This window comes from Lithobates pipiens, unplaced genomic scaffold (assembly GCF_037356315.1).
Source record: "Lithobates pipiens isolate NorthernLeopardFrog02 unplaced genomic scaffold, aLitPip1_a1.2 Scaffold_16, whole genome shotgun sequence".
In the NCBI taxonomy this organism is placed as follows: Eukaryota; Metazoa; Chordata; class Amphibia; order Anura; family Ranidae; genus Lithobates; species Lithobates pipiens.
In genome coordinates, this window is record NW_027507748.1 from 462,784,174 (window position 1) to 462,800,287 (window position 16,114).

The window sequence follows — 16,114 nt, forward strand, 5'->3', positions numbered from 1 at the left end:
TTTCCTTCACATGTGTAGTAAGGGGCAGTAAAACCAGGAGACCCAGCAGAGATTAAACAGCATTGCGTTCTACAGGCATTACGGTTCTCAAAGATAATATATGCAAGTCTGCGGGGCTGCACCTCAACCACTCCTCAATCGAGTACAATGCATGCAGTTGCATTGCAGTTTTGAATCATTTACAGGGTTAAATTAGGTGATGGGGAGGGGAGATATCTCCTCTTCAACAACTGTCAAACATTTCTGAAATGCAATCCACTGCTGATCTTTCTTTAGCGAGATGGAAAGGGCTACAAGCCCTTAAACTCATGTAGGATTTAGATTAGCCTCTATAGGCGCCTTGCGACTGGAGATAACATTTCGGCTCTGACATGCAAAAAAATACATATGAAAAAAAGGGCACTTATCCCTGAGAGACAAGGATGTGTTATAATAATGTGGCTATCCAGATTATTTTAAATGGCTGCTTTGAATTGGTTCTCTTAAAAAATGTGGATTTAAAACAGATTTCTCAAAAATGAAATCATTTTAAAAATAAAATATTCAAAGAAAATTAGGCACTAGTACGCATATGCAATAATCCAAATCCTAAAGTGGCATTAAACCCCAAAACAAACATGTATTATATTACAGCTTACCGATCCTTAAATGTTGTGGATACACTTTTTTAGGCTTTTTTTCCTTTATTTGGACAAGGTGATCCTGCCAGTAAGTCTGTTATTTTTCAACTTTCTTTAACAAACCAAGCTGTCCCACAAAAGTTGAGACAAATCATTAACACTAACAGGGGTGGGTACAATGGTCAAATTTTATTCATTTATGAAAAAACTCTTATCTCAAAAATGAAAAAAACTGTTGATGTAACTGCATAAAAAATGGGAGCTGGAATTCTAATTCATTTTTTTTAGACAAGTTCATCCAAAGCTGCTAGTGCATCTAACACTACCCTATCCCAGATTGACAATAGTGCTGTTCTAAGGTGTCTACTTTATCCAGAGTGGAGATACCATAAGACAGGAAATGTGTTACTGGCCAGACCACCAGACAAAATAAAGGAGAAAAGCCTAAAAAAGGAAAACAAATTCAGCCACCACACCACCAAGACTGGTAAGCGGCAAAAAAAAAATATTTGTTATTTTTCGGTTTAATACTGCTTTCAAGTGATACTAAACGCACACTGTTTTAATTTACATTGCCCCTTCTATTTCTGTATGTGGACGAGGGAACTGTAATTATTTTAATAAAAAAAAAACATATAAGTACATTTTTCCTAATCAATATACAGCTGTCACATGATCCATCTCTTTCTCAGACTGTCTACAGGGAAACATAAGCATGAAGATAAACCCATTTTTTGCAGGACACAGAAAATGAATTCCATAGTGACTGAGGGAATATGAATAGGATGTAATACACCATTTATTGAGAGTTTTTTTTATGATATGGGTTTAGTGACACTTTAACACTGTTAAGTCATGTCCAGGAAGCCAGATATTCCACTTAACCCTGGCTGAGAATTTGGGAGGTTAAAGAGCAATATTTGAACTATGACAAAATAACTAATCCTAGGATTGTGAAAACACAGCTGCTTGTCTTCTTCACAGCCTGGAGTGACAGTTCTCTTCCCCATGCAAGGGCAAAATCAGAAAGACTATTAGTGATTTGAGTCACACCCTTGGCTTTATGTGGTAATATAATAGAGGGCCACACATTGTAACTCTCCAATTCAAGGGAATGCATCAAACGTGTTTTCACTGGGCTAAGAAAACATCAGCATTGGACTTCTGGGAAATTTGGAGTTTAAGTATGCTTATTGGTTCACTCATGTTATTAAAGATGTAATCTTACACCTTTAGGTTCCATTCTTTAGGGATTGTATGACCACAGAAGAGGGAAGGGTCCTGAAACTTTGCATGTTTAATACCTTAAGTTAGCCAAGATAGCACGTGCTATCCCCGCTGGTGGCCTCATCCATCTTCGCCCATCTTCCTTCTCGGGTCGCGGTCCCTGGCTCTGTGACCGGCTGGAGCCACGTGACGTCACTCCAAGCAAGTGCACAGGAGCCGCCAGTCAAGGCAGGGCGGGTTCTTCACATCGCATGCACCCGCTGACATCATTGGCACAATGTACAGCAAATATCTCCTAAACAGCGCACGTTTAGGCGATATTTCCACTACTTATAGGTAAGCCTTATTCTAGACTTACCTATAGGTAAAAGTCGCAATCAGAGGTTTACAACCACTTTAAACCCCATTGGAAATATGTGGAATGACTTGAAATCTGCAGTCCAGAAACGGTCACCATAAAATTTAATTGAACTTGAGCAGTTCTGCAAAAAAGAGTGTGCAAATATTCCATAGTCTAGATGTGCAAAGTTAGTAGAGACATATCCCAACAGACTAAGGGCTGTAATTAAAGCAAAAGGTGGTTCAGCAAAATACTGAAATATGGGGGTGATCCTTTTTTCAACTCAGTGATTCTGTGTTTGAATGTTTTTGTTTTTTTTAATTTGTGACATGTTGGTGTTATATCTTACAGTTGGATTAAACAAAAACTGTATCTTTCGTGATGCTGCAAAACAACCAAATGTAATTATTTTTAAGGGGAGGTGATTCTTTTCTATACCCACTGTATGTGAAACGAATGTCTAGTTAGTAACTCTATAATAAATTAATGTTCATTTGTGTCAACATATTCTGAGGCATCATCAGACATATAAATACTGCTGAGCTGTATTAAAGTGAGAGAGAAAAAAGATGTGATATCTGGGGGTTTTGAAACTTCGACAGAGAGAATGAATTAACACGATAAAAATAAGGTGATAATCACAAACAGAAACCATGGAAAGCACAAGAAAGCTTGGGAAATGAAATGTGAGCATTACAGTTGCTTCTCCCAGTACAAGTTATTAAAAAACAAATTCCAATGAATACATTGACTTACAGATCAAAAATGACTGACATACCTGAAGGTTTATCCCCATTGCAGTTGATAATATTTGGATTTGCTTGATGCACCAAAATAAGTTTTACTAGGCGTGTCTGTTAAAATACAAATGTCCACGTTTTATGTTTGAATATTACATTGTTGGGCTACAAAAACACCGGCAGAATAAGTATAGCAACAATAAATTGCAAATTATAGAAGAGATGACCAGCATACCACTCTCCATTTGTCTTGTTACTAGGTCTCAAGCTATGTTGTGTTTTATTTACATACATGGTGTAAAACAAGGTGATATGTATTTAAGACACACTTTGTACACGTTTAAAGCTGTGTGTTTGTCTACCTAGTATCTAAAATCAATCTTTACATTCCTGTATGTTAACATTTTCCCTTATTTTCTGTTAGGCCGCGTACACATGCGCGGACTGTTCGCCCAACTTTGTCCGTCAAACAGTTTCGGCAAACAGTCCGCTCAAAATTAGCATGGACGGACATGGCCACACACGACGGACGAACAGTTTGCTGAAACCGTGCGCGATGACGTGAACGGCACGTACGACGGGACGAAAAATACGACGTCCTATACACTGCATTATAACTTTCGGCGTGTAAATCCTTTCTGAGCATGCGCGGAACTTAGTTTGACGAACAAGCCTACACACGAGCGGACTGTTCGCTGAAACAAGGTTTCAGCGGACAGTTTTTCGGAAATTCCGTAAAACCTTGTTCGTCAAACTGTCCGCTGAAACTGTCCGCTGAAAGCCCACACACGAGCGGACTGTCCGCCCAAACACTGTTCAGCGGACAAAGTTGGGCGAACAGTCCGCCCGTGTGTACGCGGCCTTACAGTGGTTTTATCAGACAGGAAGTAATGGAAAGTCTGCACTGAGGACACAGAAATAAAAAGCTGGGTTCTACTCTATTAAAATGCATTTGCCTACTCTATTAAAAAGCATTTTTTATTTCTGTCTGCGTTGTTTCAGATTTTCTCCTACTTCCTGTCTGGTGAATCTATTGTCGCACGGACAGTAGGAAAGCTCTATAATGGAGCCCGAGATAGCAAAAAAAACAGAAAGAGGTTCTAATCCTTCTCCACTCTAAAACGATTGAAAAAAGTTCTGTCTGTCAATACACTAAATAACACAGGACTACATGATCATTCTTGACAACAATTTTGGTATTAATACAGTATGCATTAATGCAGCAGTCCGGTCCCTGTGTAGATAGCTCCAGTAATAATCTTATCTCAGCTAGGAAATCCATTCTTGGTGATTGATTCTTCTTTTAACTGGTTGGCCTGTGCTGTCAGCACACGTTAGGAGCATTCCACAGATTTGATTCCCTGATCCAACTGATATCAGCCATTTAGGGTAATGATGACCTTATGTCTATAACTGAATGTTGCCTAGTCATTTTTGTCTATGGCTAGTCTGCAGTGCTGGCACAAGATCAACCAAATTATTTCTGAAAACATACTACACAATCCAATACATGCAATACATACATGATCATATTAAAGTTAGAAACACTTATTTTGAACACAACATATTTAAACTGCAGTTATTGAATGTCTGACTCTACATTATTTATTATTCTATTTATTAAAAGGTACTTATATAGCACTATCAATTTATGCAGCATTGTACATTCATTTCAGTCCCCACCCTCAAGTAACTTACAATCTAAGGTCCCCAACTCACTGTCATATATATTTTTAGGGCCAATTTAGAGAGGAGCCAATTAACCTACAGGCATGTCTTTGGAGTAATAAAATGTGTTACAATCTGTAAAATTTACCATAGTGTAAATTAAAAACGAATGTGCAAAATACAGAGGCTTCTGATACAGAGGCAAATTGGCATCTGATATGTTATACCAACTCATATTCTGCTGTTAAACTGGAAAGGGCAAAATCTGGTGCAGCTCTGCATAGAAACCAATCAGCTTCCAGGTTTTTTAGTTAAACAAGCTGAACAACACACTGAGCAGTTACCAAAGGCCTGATTGAGCATTTTTAGTGCTTTTTGCATTTTGCAGATTTGCACTACAGTCCATTTAACATGGTTTCCAATGGAACACCTTCTGTAGTGCAAATCTACAAAATGCAAAAAGCACTAAAAATGCATAGGTGTGAATCAGGCCTAAGATCTCCAAATGTCTGAGATGAGCTTCTCTGTATGTATTATGGACTTTGTACAAAATCAAGACACTTTTGATCATATTACTGAATACCAGCTGGCAACTGTTTTTATTTTATTTTATAATTGACCAATTAGGACTTTGTTATTAATTACATGAAATGTCATAGCCAAAAGCAAGATCTTTGGGGTGAATTCAACACATTACCTGTCCATATTTTGCAGCCAAATGAAGAGGAGTCCAGTACTGGTTATCCTGAGCATCAGGATCAGCATTGTGCTCTAATAGCTGGCAAGCAACATCTTTATAGCCACCAGCACAGGCTATGTGAAGCTGTTGAAACATGTGTGGTCATTATAAAAAAAAAACTGTTTTGTATAATTATACAAATTAAAAATGTACAGATAAAAAAAAAAAATCCTCTACAAAAGCCGGTAACATAGTAAAACAGATATGTGTCTACTTCACGCAACTGCTTTGTATATAAAAGTCTTGTCCATATATCAATAACAACTCCTGTAAGTGTGATTTTTCAGACAAAGTAGTAATAACATAGCTCTGCTGTTCCTGCATTGGAATACAACATGTCATCAGCAGATGGCGCTGCAATTGATGGTAATTGCAGCTCCTATACTGTATATGATATAATCCAAGAGCTATGAGAAGTTGGGCCCCACCATGTTATCATATACCAGCAGGGTTTTATTTATGGGCTGGAAATCCCCATTATCTGATGTAATAAACACCTAAATGTGTGGTCTTAATCCTTCAGTGTAACTGGTACATTAAACCAATTACTTCAATTGAATTTGTGTAAGCATTTAAAAACTAGCAGCTGAATCCAATATATGGACACTACTGTTGACTAAGATGACATTGCTGTGCAATGCAGACTCTAGTAATTTAACAGAGCAATTTAACAGATAACAAATGTGACAGGCATTCGTATCCCATTGTTATAAATAGAGCTTTTTTATTTTATCCACAGTCTGCATGTACAGGAAAAGAACAGATGCTTATTCATTGCATGGTAGTTAGTTAAAATCCCAATAACAGCTGCCCCAGCTCTCCAATGAAACGCAGCACTGTAGGTAGAAACAATCTGCACAGAATGAGTAGTGGATGAACCAAGCATGACACCAGTTACAGCTTAGCTAACCCCATGCAGGACTCCCCTCTCACTGACAATTTATTTTAAGCCTTAATACTGTGTGGGAGTTAAATTATTAGACAAATTGCTACTTGATATGTGACCATATCTAACAAAAAAGCTGCTTGATGAATATAAAGCTTCAGAAGGAAATCTTCATGTATGCTGAATTTATAGAAAATCTTACAAGAGTCACGCCATCATCATTTTTCTCATTAACGCTTCCCCCAGCAGCCAGCAGCTGCTTCACATCAGATAACATCACTGCTGCTCTCTGGGTCCTTATCTGTCGCAATGAGGTCAGATCAACACCTACAGAAGAAAACAAGTACATATGATTCCAAGAAAATTGGGAAATAAATCCAATCAAATCCATAGCCCAGGTTTTAATGAAACTAAACGGAGGCATACATGATAAAGGAAAGTCAGCCTTTATGAAACAACCTAGCCAACAGAAGTTTTCTAATATGAACATCTATCCAACATACTACATTAATGCAGTTGTAATTAGGTCACCAATATCATTGGATTATTGTTGCCTTATAATGCCAATATAAATAATTGGTTTTGGTGGGAAACCTGTTGACCAGATTGTATTTTTAGGGGGGTTGATAACCTATTGTTTCACTAAGATAAGAGTTATAATAGTTGGGTTTTCAATTATAATAAAAATTGCCAAAGTATATATCTGTTGGGAGGGTGAGATGCACTTTGGAGGCCAGATTGTTTTTTGACTGCAGTAGGATGTTAAAGAAGAACTTAACTGTATGTGAGCACCACAAACTGAAAATGCTATTTAATTCATTTTAATAATCAGTGGAAACTCACCCATTTATCCGTGTCTACATTCTTAATTTTGTTGAGAAATCACTTTGAATCAACACCTGTATACATGCATTCCTCCCAACAGTCCCAGATTGGGGGGGACTTCCCCGCCTTTATACTTCTGTCCAACTGTAGAAGTGCTTTGTCCTGTATCACTGCATCAGTTGATCATATTGTAATTTCCAGTGCAAGTCTTAACATTAAGCACAGCCAGGGATTGGCCAGAAAACCCACTGGATGTGCTCTGCGCAGCTGCAGCTGTCACAAGCGGGGATGTCGGGTATGGGCGGGATTGCTACTCATACCCACTCCTTTATCAAGCAATCAGCAGTATAGGAAAACAGGCCATGCATTGCTGACCAGGGTTTTTTCCAGCTACAGTAAGTGGTAGCTCTGCACTCACAGCACAGCTTCTGCAGTTACAAAGTTAAAGGTAACATCTCTCCCTCACTATAGCGGCCTCCCTGCTCTGCACTGAGAGCCGAGACACGTGCTGGTCTGGCTGACTGAAGAATGATTGAGGGGAGGAGTGGAGGAGAGGCGTGAACTGCATTGTAATTCCTGTCTCCTTCCTGTTGGGTGAGGGGAGTTTAGGAGCTGAAAATGAGAACAGTGTGCACTGAAAAATAAAATGAAACTGTGACAGAGCCAGCTACAGAAAGGTACGTTTACATAGATAACCATGTGGCATATGGTAGAGCTTTGGGGAAGAGGAGGGCAGAGGAGAGGTGTTTGTATGTTTGTGTGTTTTGTATGTGTGTGGTTTTGTATGTGTGTAATTTGTATGTGTGTAGTTTGTATGTGTGTGTTTTGTATGTGTGCGGTTTGTATGTGAGTGGTTTGTATGTGTGTGTTTTGAATGGACTCTGTACCTAGCGCTCTCTTGAACTCTGCATTCTGTGCATAACTTACTCCAGAACCCACATTTCTGTATGCAACATACTCCAAAACCCTGCATTCTGTACATAACGCACTCCATAACCCTGCACTCTGTATGTAAAGCACTCCAGAACTCTGCACTCTGTATGTAACACACTCCAGAACCTTGCACTCTATATGTAATGCATGCCAGAACCCTGCACTCTGTACATAAAGCACTCCAGAACACTGCACTCTGTACATAACTCACTCCAGAACCCTGCACTCTGTACATAACTCACTCCAGAACCCTGCACTCTGTATATAACGCACTCCAGAATCCTGCACTCTGTACCTAGCATTCTCCTGCACTCTGTACATAATGCACTACAAAACCCGGCACCCTGTACATAACATACCCCAGAGCCCTGTACTTTGTACATAGCACACTCCAGAACCCATCTTCCTGTACATTTAGCACTCCAGAACCCCACACTCTGTATCTAGCACTCTCCTAAACTCTGTACCCATTAAGCCCCTCCCACTGTTAAGAGTTCATTCACACCGACTTTTGCCGTTATACGTGTAGTGCACTGCCAGTCGCTTCCTCCCATAAGTGTTCATCATTCTGAAGTTCAAAAGTTGGGAGGTATGTACATGTAGTAAAGGTCTTACACATTTCATTTGAATGCCACACATGGAGTAGTTGTCACTAAATTTCTGTCCTGTACTGCAATATCCAGTTGTCTTAAGTAAATGTGTAACACATTTATCCTTACAGTACATTCAGCAGTTATTCCCTTACTACTGTTGTGTAACTGACCTACTATACACTTGTTGATTAATGCTTCCAAGATTCTTTATCCTCTGAAGAAAATGATTAGAAAGTTGACATACAATGACCTTACATGTCCTTGAAAAAGGAGAGTGAATTGACAGATTTGAACATTTATTATAGTTAGTGCTCTGAAACAGGAATTATTCCCTTGCCTATGGAGAGAAGTCAACAAAGCCTTTATCTGACCCAACTGGGAAAAAGATTGCTGCAACTGCAACAGTACATTCAGGTATGAGTCATTCAGATATGAGCAGATATCTCTCCCCCCATAATTCTTGGTGAGACATCTGCAATAATGTATATGGCCAGCCTTAACAGGAAGGCTACACGCTGAGGAACTAGGGGAGGGAGCAGATTACATGCCATGTAGCCACAATCCACCTGCACAATGGATGATGTTTAACATAATTTTATAACAGACATAGCATATAAGCAAATTCCTGTGATTATTATTACATTATAACTAGTGTAGTTCTTAAACTCTTCCAACACAATGTGTATTTCTCCTACATACAAAAGCCTTTTAGCATCTGTCAGACGTGATGAATTACCACCCCTCTTCAGAGACATTGTCTGCAGGCTCTAGGACCTTGGCTGCTTGAGCAGTCATGGTTTAGGATTTTGATTATATGTAAAATGGCCTCTAACGGTCCTCCAAGGAATGCAGCCACAATTTCTGTTTTAAAATGCAAATGTGTTTTTGTGTCATTTAACCACTTCATAGCCAAGTCATGCCAGACCAATTTAAGTATCTCATTATTATAACTATTATTATACCCTTAAATTAAGGGCTATGTTACCCATGAGGCAAGGTGAAAATCTTGTTTTAGAAAGCACCTCTTCTATCTTTGCAGTGACAGCTAAATTTTGCCCTCTGACAAGAGAGCTTTAGCAGTGACACTTAATTTTTTTATTAAACAGTAATACACCGGCTTGGAGCAGCAGATAAAAATCGGCTAGTAGTTTGCTGTGGCTGTTAACAGAAGTAAAACTCTAATGCCACAGTCAATTTCTATTAAGCTCTCTAAAATGATAAACAAGGTTGAAATTTAAAATCAGTAAAAAGTGGTAAAAATGTACTAGAAAAAAAGTACAGACAGGTATTTTACTATATGAATTAAAAGAGAAGTATAGGGTTTATTTCTTTTTTATAAATTTTTTTAATTATACTTACCTAGGTGGGCCAGTGCTGCATCTCCTGTCAGTCACCAGCTTTCTGCTCTGCTCCCCTTCATGCTCACTGGAGCAATGGGCAGTGGAGGGGTGGGAGCAGCTGGTTCAGGCTCCCAGCGGCACACTGAGAGGCTGAGCCAGGTGATGGTCCAGGCATGTGGGCAGATCCCAACTTCATTGTTGCGATCTTGCCCCAGCCTGGACTAACTCTGTAATGTCAGCTGATAGTGGGCTTCTGCCCGCTCTCTGCTGAAAACAGGTCAGAGGAGTGCAGAATGAAATGCACTCCTGTAATCTACAGGAGAAGTAATGAGATTTGGCTGTACTTCTCCTTTAAGAAACTGCAGATGGCACAGCAGGCAAAAATGTAGCCAACAGCAGGATAATTGAAATAGTAAGACAGCCTCAATTTGCTAGGGACAGAAATCACAAGTTGGGGCTTAACTACAAGAATGTAAATACTTTAGATGATACAGCAGTGCAAACCTGGCCAGCAGCAGGACAGTTTTATTCAGGGATAGTAGGCCTAACTGGTGTATGCCTAACTTTATTTTATCTATTTGGATAGGGGGTGCAATGAATGTGAATGGTATAATGTGAGGTGGTTTTGATGCTCACTGTTTTTTTCCTTCCAAATGATGTTCTGCAAACACAAGGCAGCTCCAAGAACAGATGGCCATTAACAAGGCAATGCTGTGCTTTGAGCACCCCCAAACTAAAAATACAGAGCCTTATTGGCATAAAATAAAAATGAAAAAAAGGCATAAAACACAAACCTTTATTTTAATAAAGGGTATATTTGATTAGAGACCAGGAAGACATTGTATATCTATATCTATATCTATATCTATATCTATATAGGTATTCTGTATATGGAAGTTTTCAGTTTATTTATTTCATTTTTGTTTATTAGTTGAACTCAATAAGCTTGCTTGTGTACCTCAAAACAAAGGTTCTATCAATAAAAATTTCCTGGAGAAGCTTCCAATTCACTGACACAATGGCTGTTGTGTGCACCCCTCCCCCTTTTGTAGTGAGCTGGCTTGCAGTTATTGGCCTTTTTAAGCCTGCTGACCATAGTTTGAAGGCCATGAAATGCATTATAGTTTTACAAATTTATCCTGGGAAAATCTGCACATAAATTTACCAGGAATTCGACTCTCTAACTTGCAGGTTTCACCTCAGACCCCCAGTAGTGACCAACTCAAACCTTATTCCTTCTTAACATCATTAACTGTTTGTGTCACATGCCGTAGTGGGTAGGCATGGGCCGAATTACCTCCTGTTCGGTTCACACTAGAACTTTTGAACATCGCAAAAGTTTGCAATGGAATAACAAACCCCATTGAAGTCTATGGGACCCCATTTTGAAGGCTTATATGCAAGTAATCGGGCATACAATGGTTATGGGGGCTTGGGTACTGCCCTGGGGGACAAAATCAGTGAAAAAACGTTTGTAAAAAATGTAATTTCTAAATGAGTAGTGATTTATTGATGCTTAAAGTGAAAGCATAAAAATTAAAAATTGCTTTCAATATAGTGCCTGGGGGGTCCCCTTAGTCCACCTGTAAAGTGGCACATATGTACTGTGTATAGAAGCTGCTGCAGCAATAATTGCATTTATAAAGCCCATAAAAATTAAATTTTCCCAGCAAGCTTCCTTTGCCTGCAAGCAACGGCTTAGGAAGCCATTCTGTATGATGAGGCCATAATTTAGTGCACTGGAAACAAGATTAGAGATTTTTTGGATACATTTTGGTGTCTCTACCACAGACTTTTGTAATGGGCTTGGAAAAATTGTTATTTGGGTGTCGGTTGGGCCTTCATACCGTAACACTGTAGAAGTACTCTTGATGAAAGCAAAAATTGGCCTTAATGTCAAAAGTATACAAGTATAAAAAAATGGTCAACACTAGGCAGCATAGAAGTCCTGCAGAGATTCCACATCCCAACAACACTTAATAGGCAACATCGGCATCAGGGGCTTCAAAGATGCTAGTAATCCAGGACTGATTAATTTTCATGAAAGTAAGATGGTCCACGGAGTCTGTGGACAGATGCGTTCTATGATCAGTAACAAAACCTCCAGCAACACTGAATGCCTGTTTGGAAAGCACGCTGGATGCAGGGCAGCCAAATAGCTCAAAAGCATACTGGGCAAGTTCTGGCCACTGGTCTATTCTCATGACCCAGTAATCAACTGGAAAGCTCTCCATCTTTGTTTTTGCCCCTAAATAATCATCCACCATGTGATGCAGACACTGCCGATGGGATGTGGAAGCTGACAGCCCTGGGCAGCGAGGACTACAAAAATTGAGAAATACATGACAGAGTCGGGAAAAGTGTTAGATAAACTCAATTTTAAGATTTCCTCGAGAGATTTCACCTTTTGCACTCACTGTGGGGACGGGATGAGTTCTGAGACTTTACCCTTATAACAGTGGTCAAAGAGGGTTGTCAACCAATGGGGATCCTTTTCCTTTATGCCACGTATTCTTGAGTCTTTTCGCAGGCTTTGAAGTATGAGATAGCCCATGCACTGCAAGTTTTCAGAGGCATGAGAAGCAGATTCCTCTGGGTCACTGAGGATTATAGTATCTGCAACTGCCTCCACCCAGCCATGTACTACTTCCATCTGCGGATGTCTTCCTCTGCTTCAATGCCTCCAAAACTTCCAGAATCCTCCTCCTCCTCTCTCTCCTCTTGTGTGTTCTGTGGCATAGGAATATTGGTGTCTGCATAAAGTAGACCTTGAGAGGAAAGGAAGTCCTCCTCTTCATCCTGCTGCTCTGCCTCGAGTTCCCTATCCATAATGCCATGCAGAGTCTGCTCCAGCAGGAAAACAACAGGAATTGTGTCACTGATGCATGCATTGTCACGGCTCACCCTCCTTGTGGCCTTCTCAAATTGTGACAGTACAGTTCATGCATCCTTTATGAGCAGCCATTGGCGTGGGGAAAAAAAGCAGAGTCAGCCTGAGCCTGTCGTTGTGCCATACTCACACAGGTACTCATTGATGGCCCTCTGCTGCATGTGCAGCCGCTGCAGCATTGCCAAAGTCGAGTTCCACCTGGTGCTCATGTCACAAATCAGGCAATTTATGGGCAGGTAGAATTCCCACTGAATTTCAGCCAACCAAGCACTGGCTGTGTAGGCCACCTAAAATAACTACAGACTCTTCTGGCCTGCTTTAGTAGATCTTCCAACCTTGTGTACCTATTTAGGAAACGCTGAAGCACCAAATTTAGGACATGTGCCAGGCATGGCACATGTGTCAACTTTCCTTGTTTAAGGGTGGATAGGAGGTCTGTGCAATTATCATACATTCCTGGCACCAGCTGGTGTGGCCTGAACCACCTCTGGGCCTATCCCTGCAGAGGTGAAAGAATCTTTTCTCCAGTGTGGTTCCTGTCCCCTAGACACACCAGCTGAAGCACTGCATGGCACCTTTTAGTCTGACCCATTGAATAGCCCCTTGAAGGCTTAGGGAGTACTTGAGGTTTATAGGACAATTCAGCAGAGGAGGTCATGGAGGAGGAGGAGGGGGTAGAGATGACAAATCTGGCATCATCACCAGCTGTATGTGGGGGCACAACAAGCTGCATCACTGAGCCCTGTCCTACATCCTTCCAAGTTGCAAGCAGAGTTACCCAGTGTGCTGTGAACTAAATATATTGTCCCTGCCCGTGCTTGCTGGACCACGTGTCAGCAGTAACGTGGACTTTGCAGTTGAATGCCTTGCCCAACGATGCCACAAGATTGCCTTCCACATGATGGTAGAGAGCTGGAATGGCCTTATGTGAAAATAAATAGCAACTGGGAACCTGCCATTGCGGTACAGCACATTTTGCAAATTCACAGAAGGGGCAGATTCCCCCAGGCAGAAAGGCAGAAGTTGTAGAGCCAGCAGCCTTGACAAGCTTGCATTTGGATGCTGGGTATGTGGGTGGCAGGGACTGTTTTTTTTTTTTGCTGCAGCAGATAGGGCAGAGAAATTTGCTGGCTATAGTCTACAGATGGTTATGTGCTGCTGGCAAATGTGCTGCAAGGATCTGGGACACTCTGCACTATACCATCATCCCTGTCAGTGGAGACTGCTGAGAGGTTATGAGGTATAGCATGGACAGACTGAGGTGTGTAAGGAGGAGGGACAGATCTGTGCCGCTTTCGTGTGGCTTTTAGGTGCTCTTGCCAATGGGCTGAGTGGTGGGAGGTTAAATGACTTGTGAAGCATGTGGTACCCAATTGGTTGGTGTTTTTGCCACACTTGATGTGCTGGAGACAAAGTTTGCAAATAGCAACGGCGTGATCAACTGCACATATACTAAAAAAGGCCCAGACAGCTGAGCTGTGGCAAGTTGGCCAGGAGATAACAGCTCCGAAATGTGATGGAATAGAGTGGCTCCTCTCTACTCTTCCATGATGGCTGCCTCGTTGGGGTTGTGCCTCTGCCTCACTTTCTTCCTCTGCTCTATCTGGCACCCAAGTAAAGTCAATGACCTCACCATCATCATCTCCTCCATCCTCATTACCACTAGAGACAACTTGGCAATACCCTGTGGCTGGGGGAACATGAAAGCAAGTTTGTGTACCAATGTTGTCCCCTCTCTGTAGACTCATGTTCCTGCCTTCCTCAACTTCAGAACCAACATCTGAATTGAGTAATGGCTGTGCATTGTCAAGGAGCAAGTGGCTGACTCTGTGTTCAAATAACTCTGCTGACTCCTCCATGCCTGATGCTGGGGCTATGACAAGAATAGCTATGGACAAGGAGGCAGGTTTTGCCACTCTGGCAGCTGCTAGGGACTGTGCACTAGTCTCTGCTTGGGTGAAGGAGGATGAGGAGGATGAGGGCAGTTTGGTAAGCCAGGCCACCACCTCCTCTGCATGATGTGGCTGGATAGCAACTGGCAACATCACTAAACAGAGGAAATTATGCCCTGCCTGAGGACTGACCTCTTCCAACTTTGCCTACAGTACCATGGGAATGTCTGCCACTCCTTGCTGTCCTCCCAGATATGATGGGGGGAGTGGAGGGTGCTTATTAACAAAATGTAATAAAGAGGGGTAAATGTGTACGTGGATGCACTTTAATCTATGGAAAGTGGTGTTTGGTGAACTTTAATTTGAGTATTCACGACACAGACACACGCCACGGATACACTATAATATACTGCAATATACTGTGTCAAATGTGCAATAACGTACAGAACTACGTGCAGTAACGCAACAAAATATACAGTATTACACTTGCAGTAACACAATGAAATATAAGGTGTTGAACTTGTAGTAACACACAGAACTATACAGCGTTAAACTTGCAGTAATGCACAGAACTCTACGCCGTTAAACTTGCAGTAATGCAATGAAATATACAGCGTTAAACTTGCAGTGATGCACAGAACTATATGGAGGTAAACTTGCAGTAATGCAATGAAATATACAACGTTAAACTTGCAGTGATGCACAGAACTATATGGAGTTAAACTTGCAGTAACGCAATGAAATATATGGCGTTAAGCTTGCAGTAACCCAATGAAATATACGGCATTAGACTTGCAGTAATGCACAGAACTATATGGCAACTATACGCAGACTATATGGCGTTAAACTTGCTGTAACACAATGAAATATACAGCTTTAAACTTGCAGTAATGCAATGAAATATATAGCATTAAACTCGCATTGATGCACAGAACTATATGGCATTAAACTTGCAGTAATGCAATGAAATATACAGCGTTAAACTAGCAGTGATGCACAGAACTAAATGGAGTTAAACTTGCAGTAACATAATGAAATCTACAGCGTTAAGCTTGTAGTAATGCAATTAAATATACAGCATTAAACTTGCAGTAACGCATAGAGCTATATGGTGTTAAACTTACAGTAACACACAGAACTATATGTCGTTAAACTTGCAGTAACGCAATGAAATATACAGCTTTAAACTTGCAGTAATGCAATGAAATATATAGCATTAAACTTGCAGTAATGCACACAACTATATGGCGTTAAACTTTCAGTAACACAATGAAATATATGGCGCTAAACTTGCAGTAATGCAATGAACTATGCGGCGTAAAACTTGCATTAATGCACAAAAATATACAGCGTTAAACTTGCAGTAATGCTTAGAACTATATGGTGTAAAACTTGCAGTAACGCAATGAAATATATGGTGT

The 16,114-nt window shown here is 40.6% G+C and overlaps 1 protein-coding gene across 3 annotated transcripts in view; it reads right to left on the minus strand.

The window, feature by feature from the left end:
* The window catches only part of MYO16 (myosin XVI), a 555,564-nt gene that overhangs the window by 326,884 nt on the left and 212,566 nt on the right, over positions 1 to 16,114 (minus strand). For all 3 annotated transcript variants that reach the window (XM_077482903.1, XM_077482902.1, XM_077482901.1), the window contains exons 6-8: positions 6,423 to 6,547; positions 5,293 to 5,418; positions 2,966 to 3,041 (exon numbers count right to left, since the gene is read on the minus strand). In XM_077482903.1, the coding sequence (XP_077339029.1) occupies positions 2,966 to 3,041; positions 5,293 to 5,418; positions 6,423 to 6,547 (327 nt within the window). The remainder of the gene's footprint in view (positions 1 to 2,965; positions 3,042 to 5,292; positions 5,419 to 6,422; positions 6,548 to 16,114) is intronic.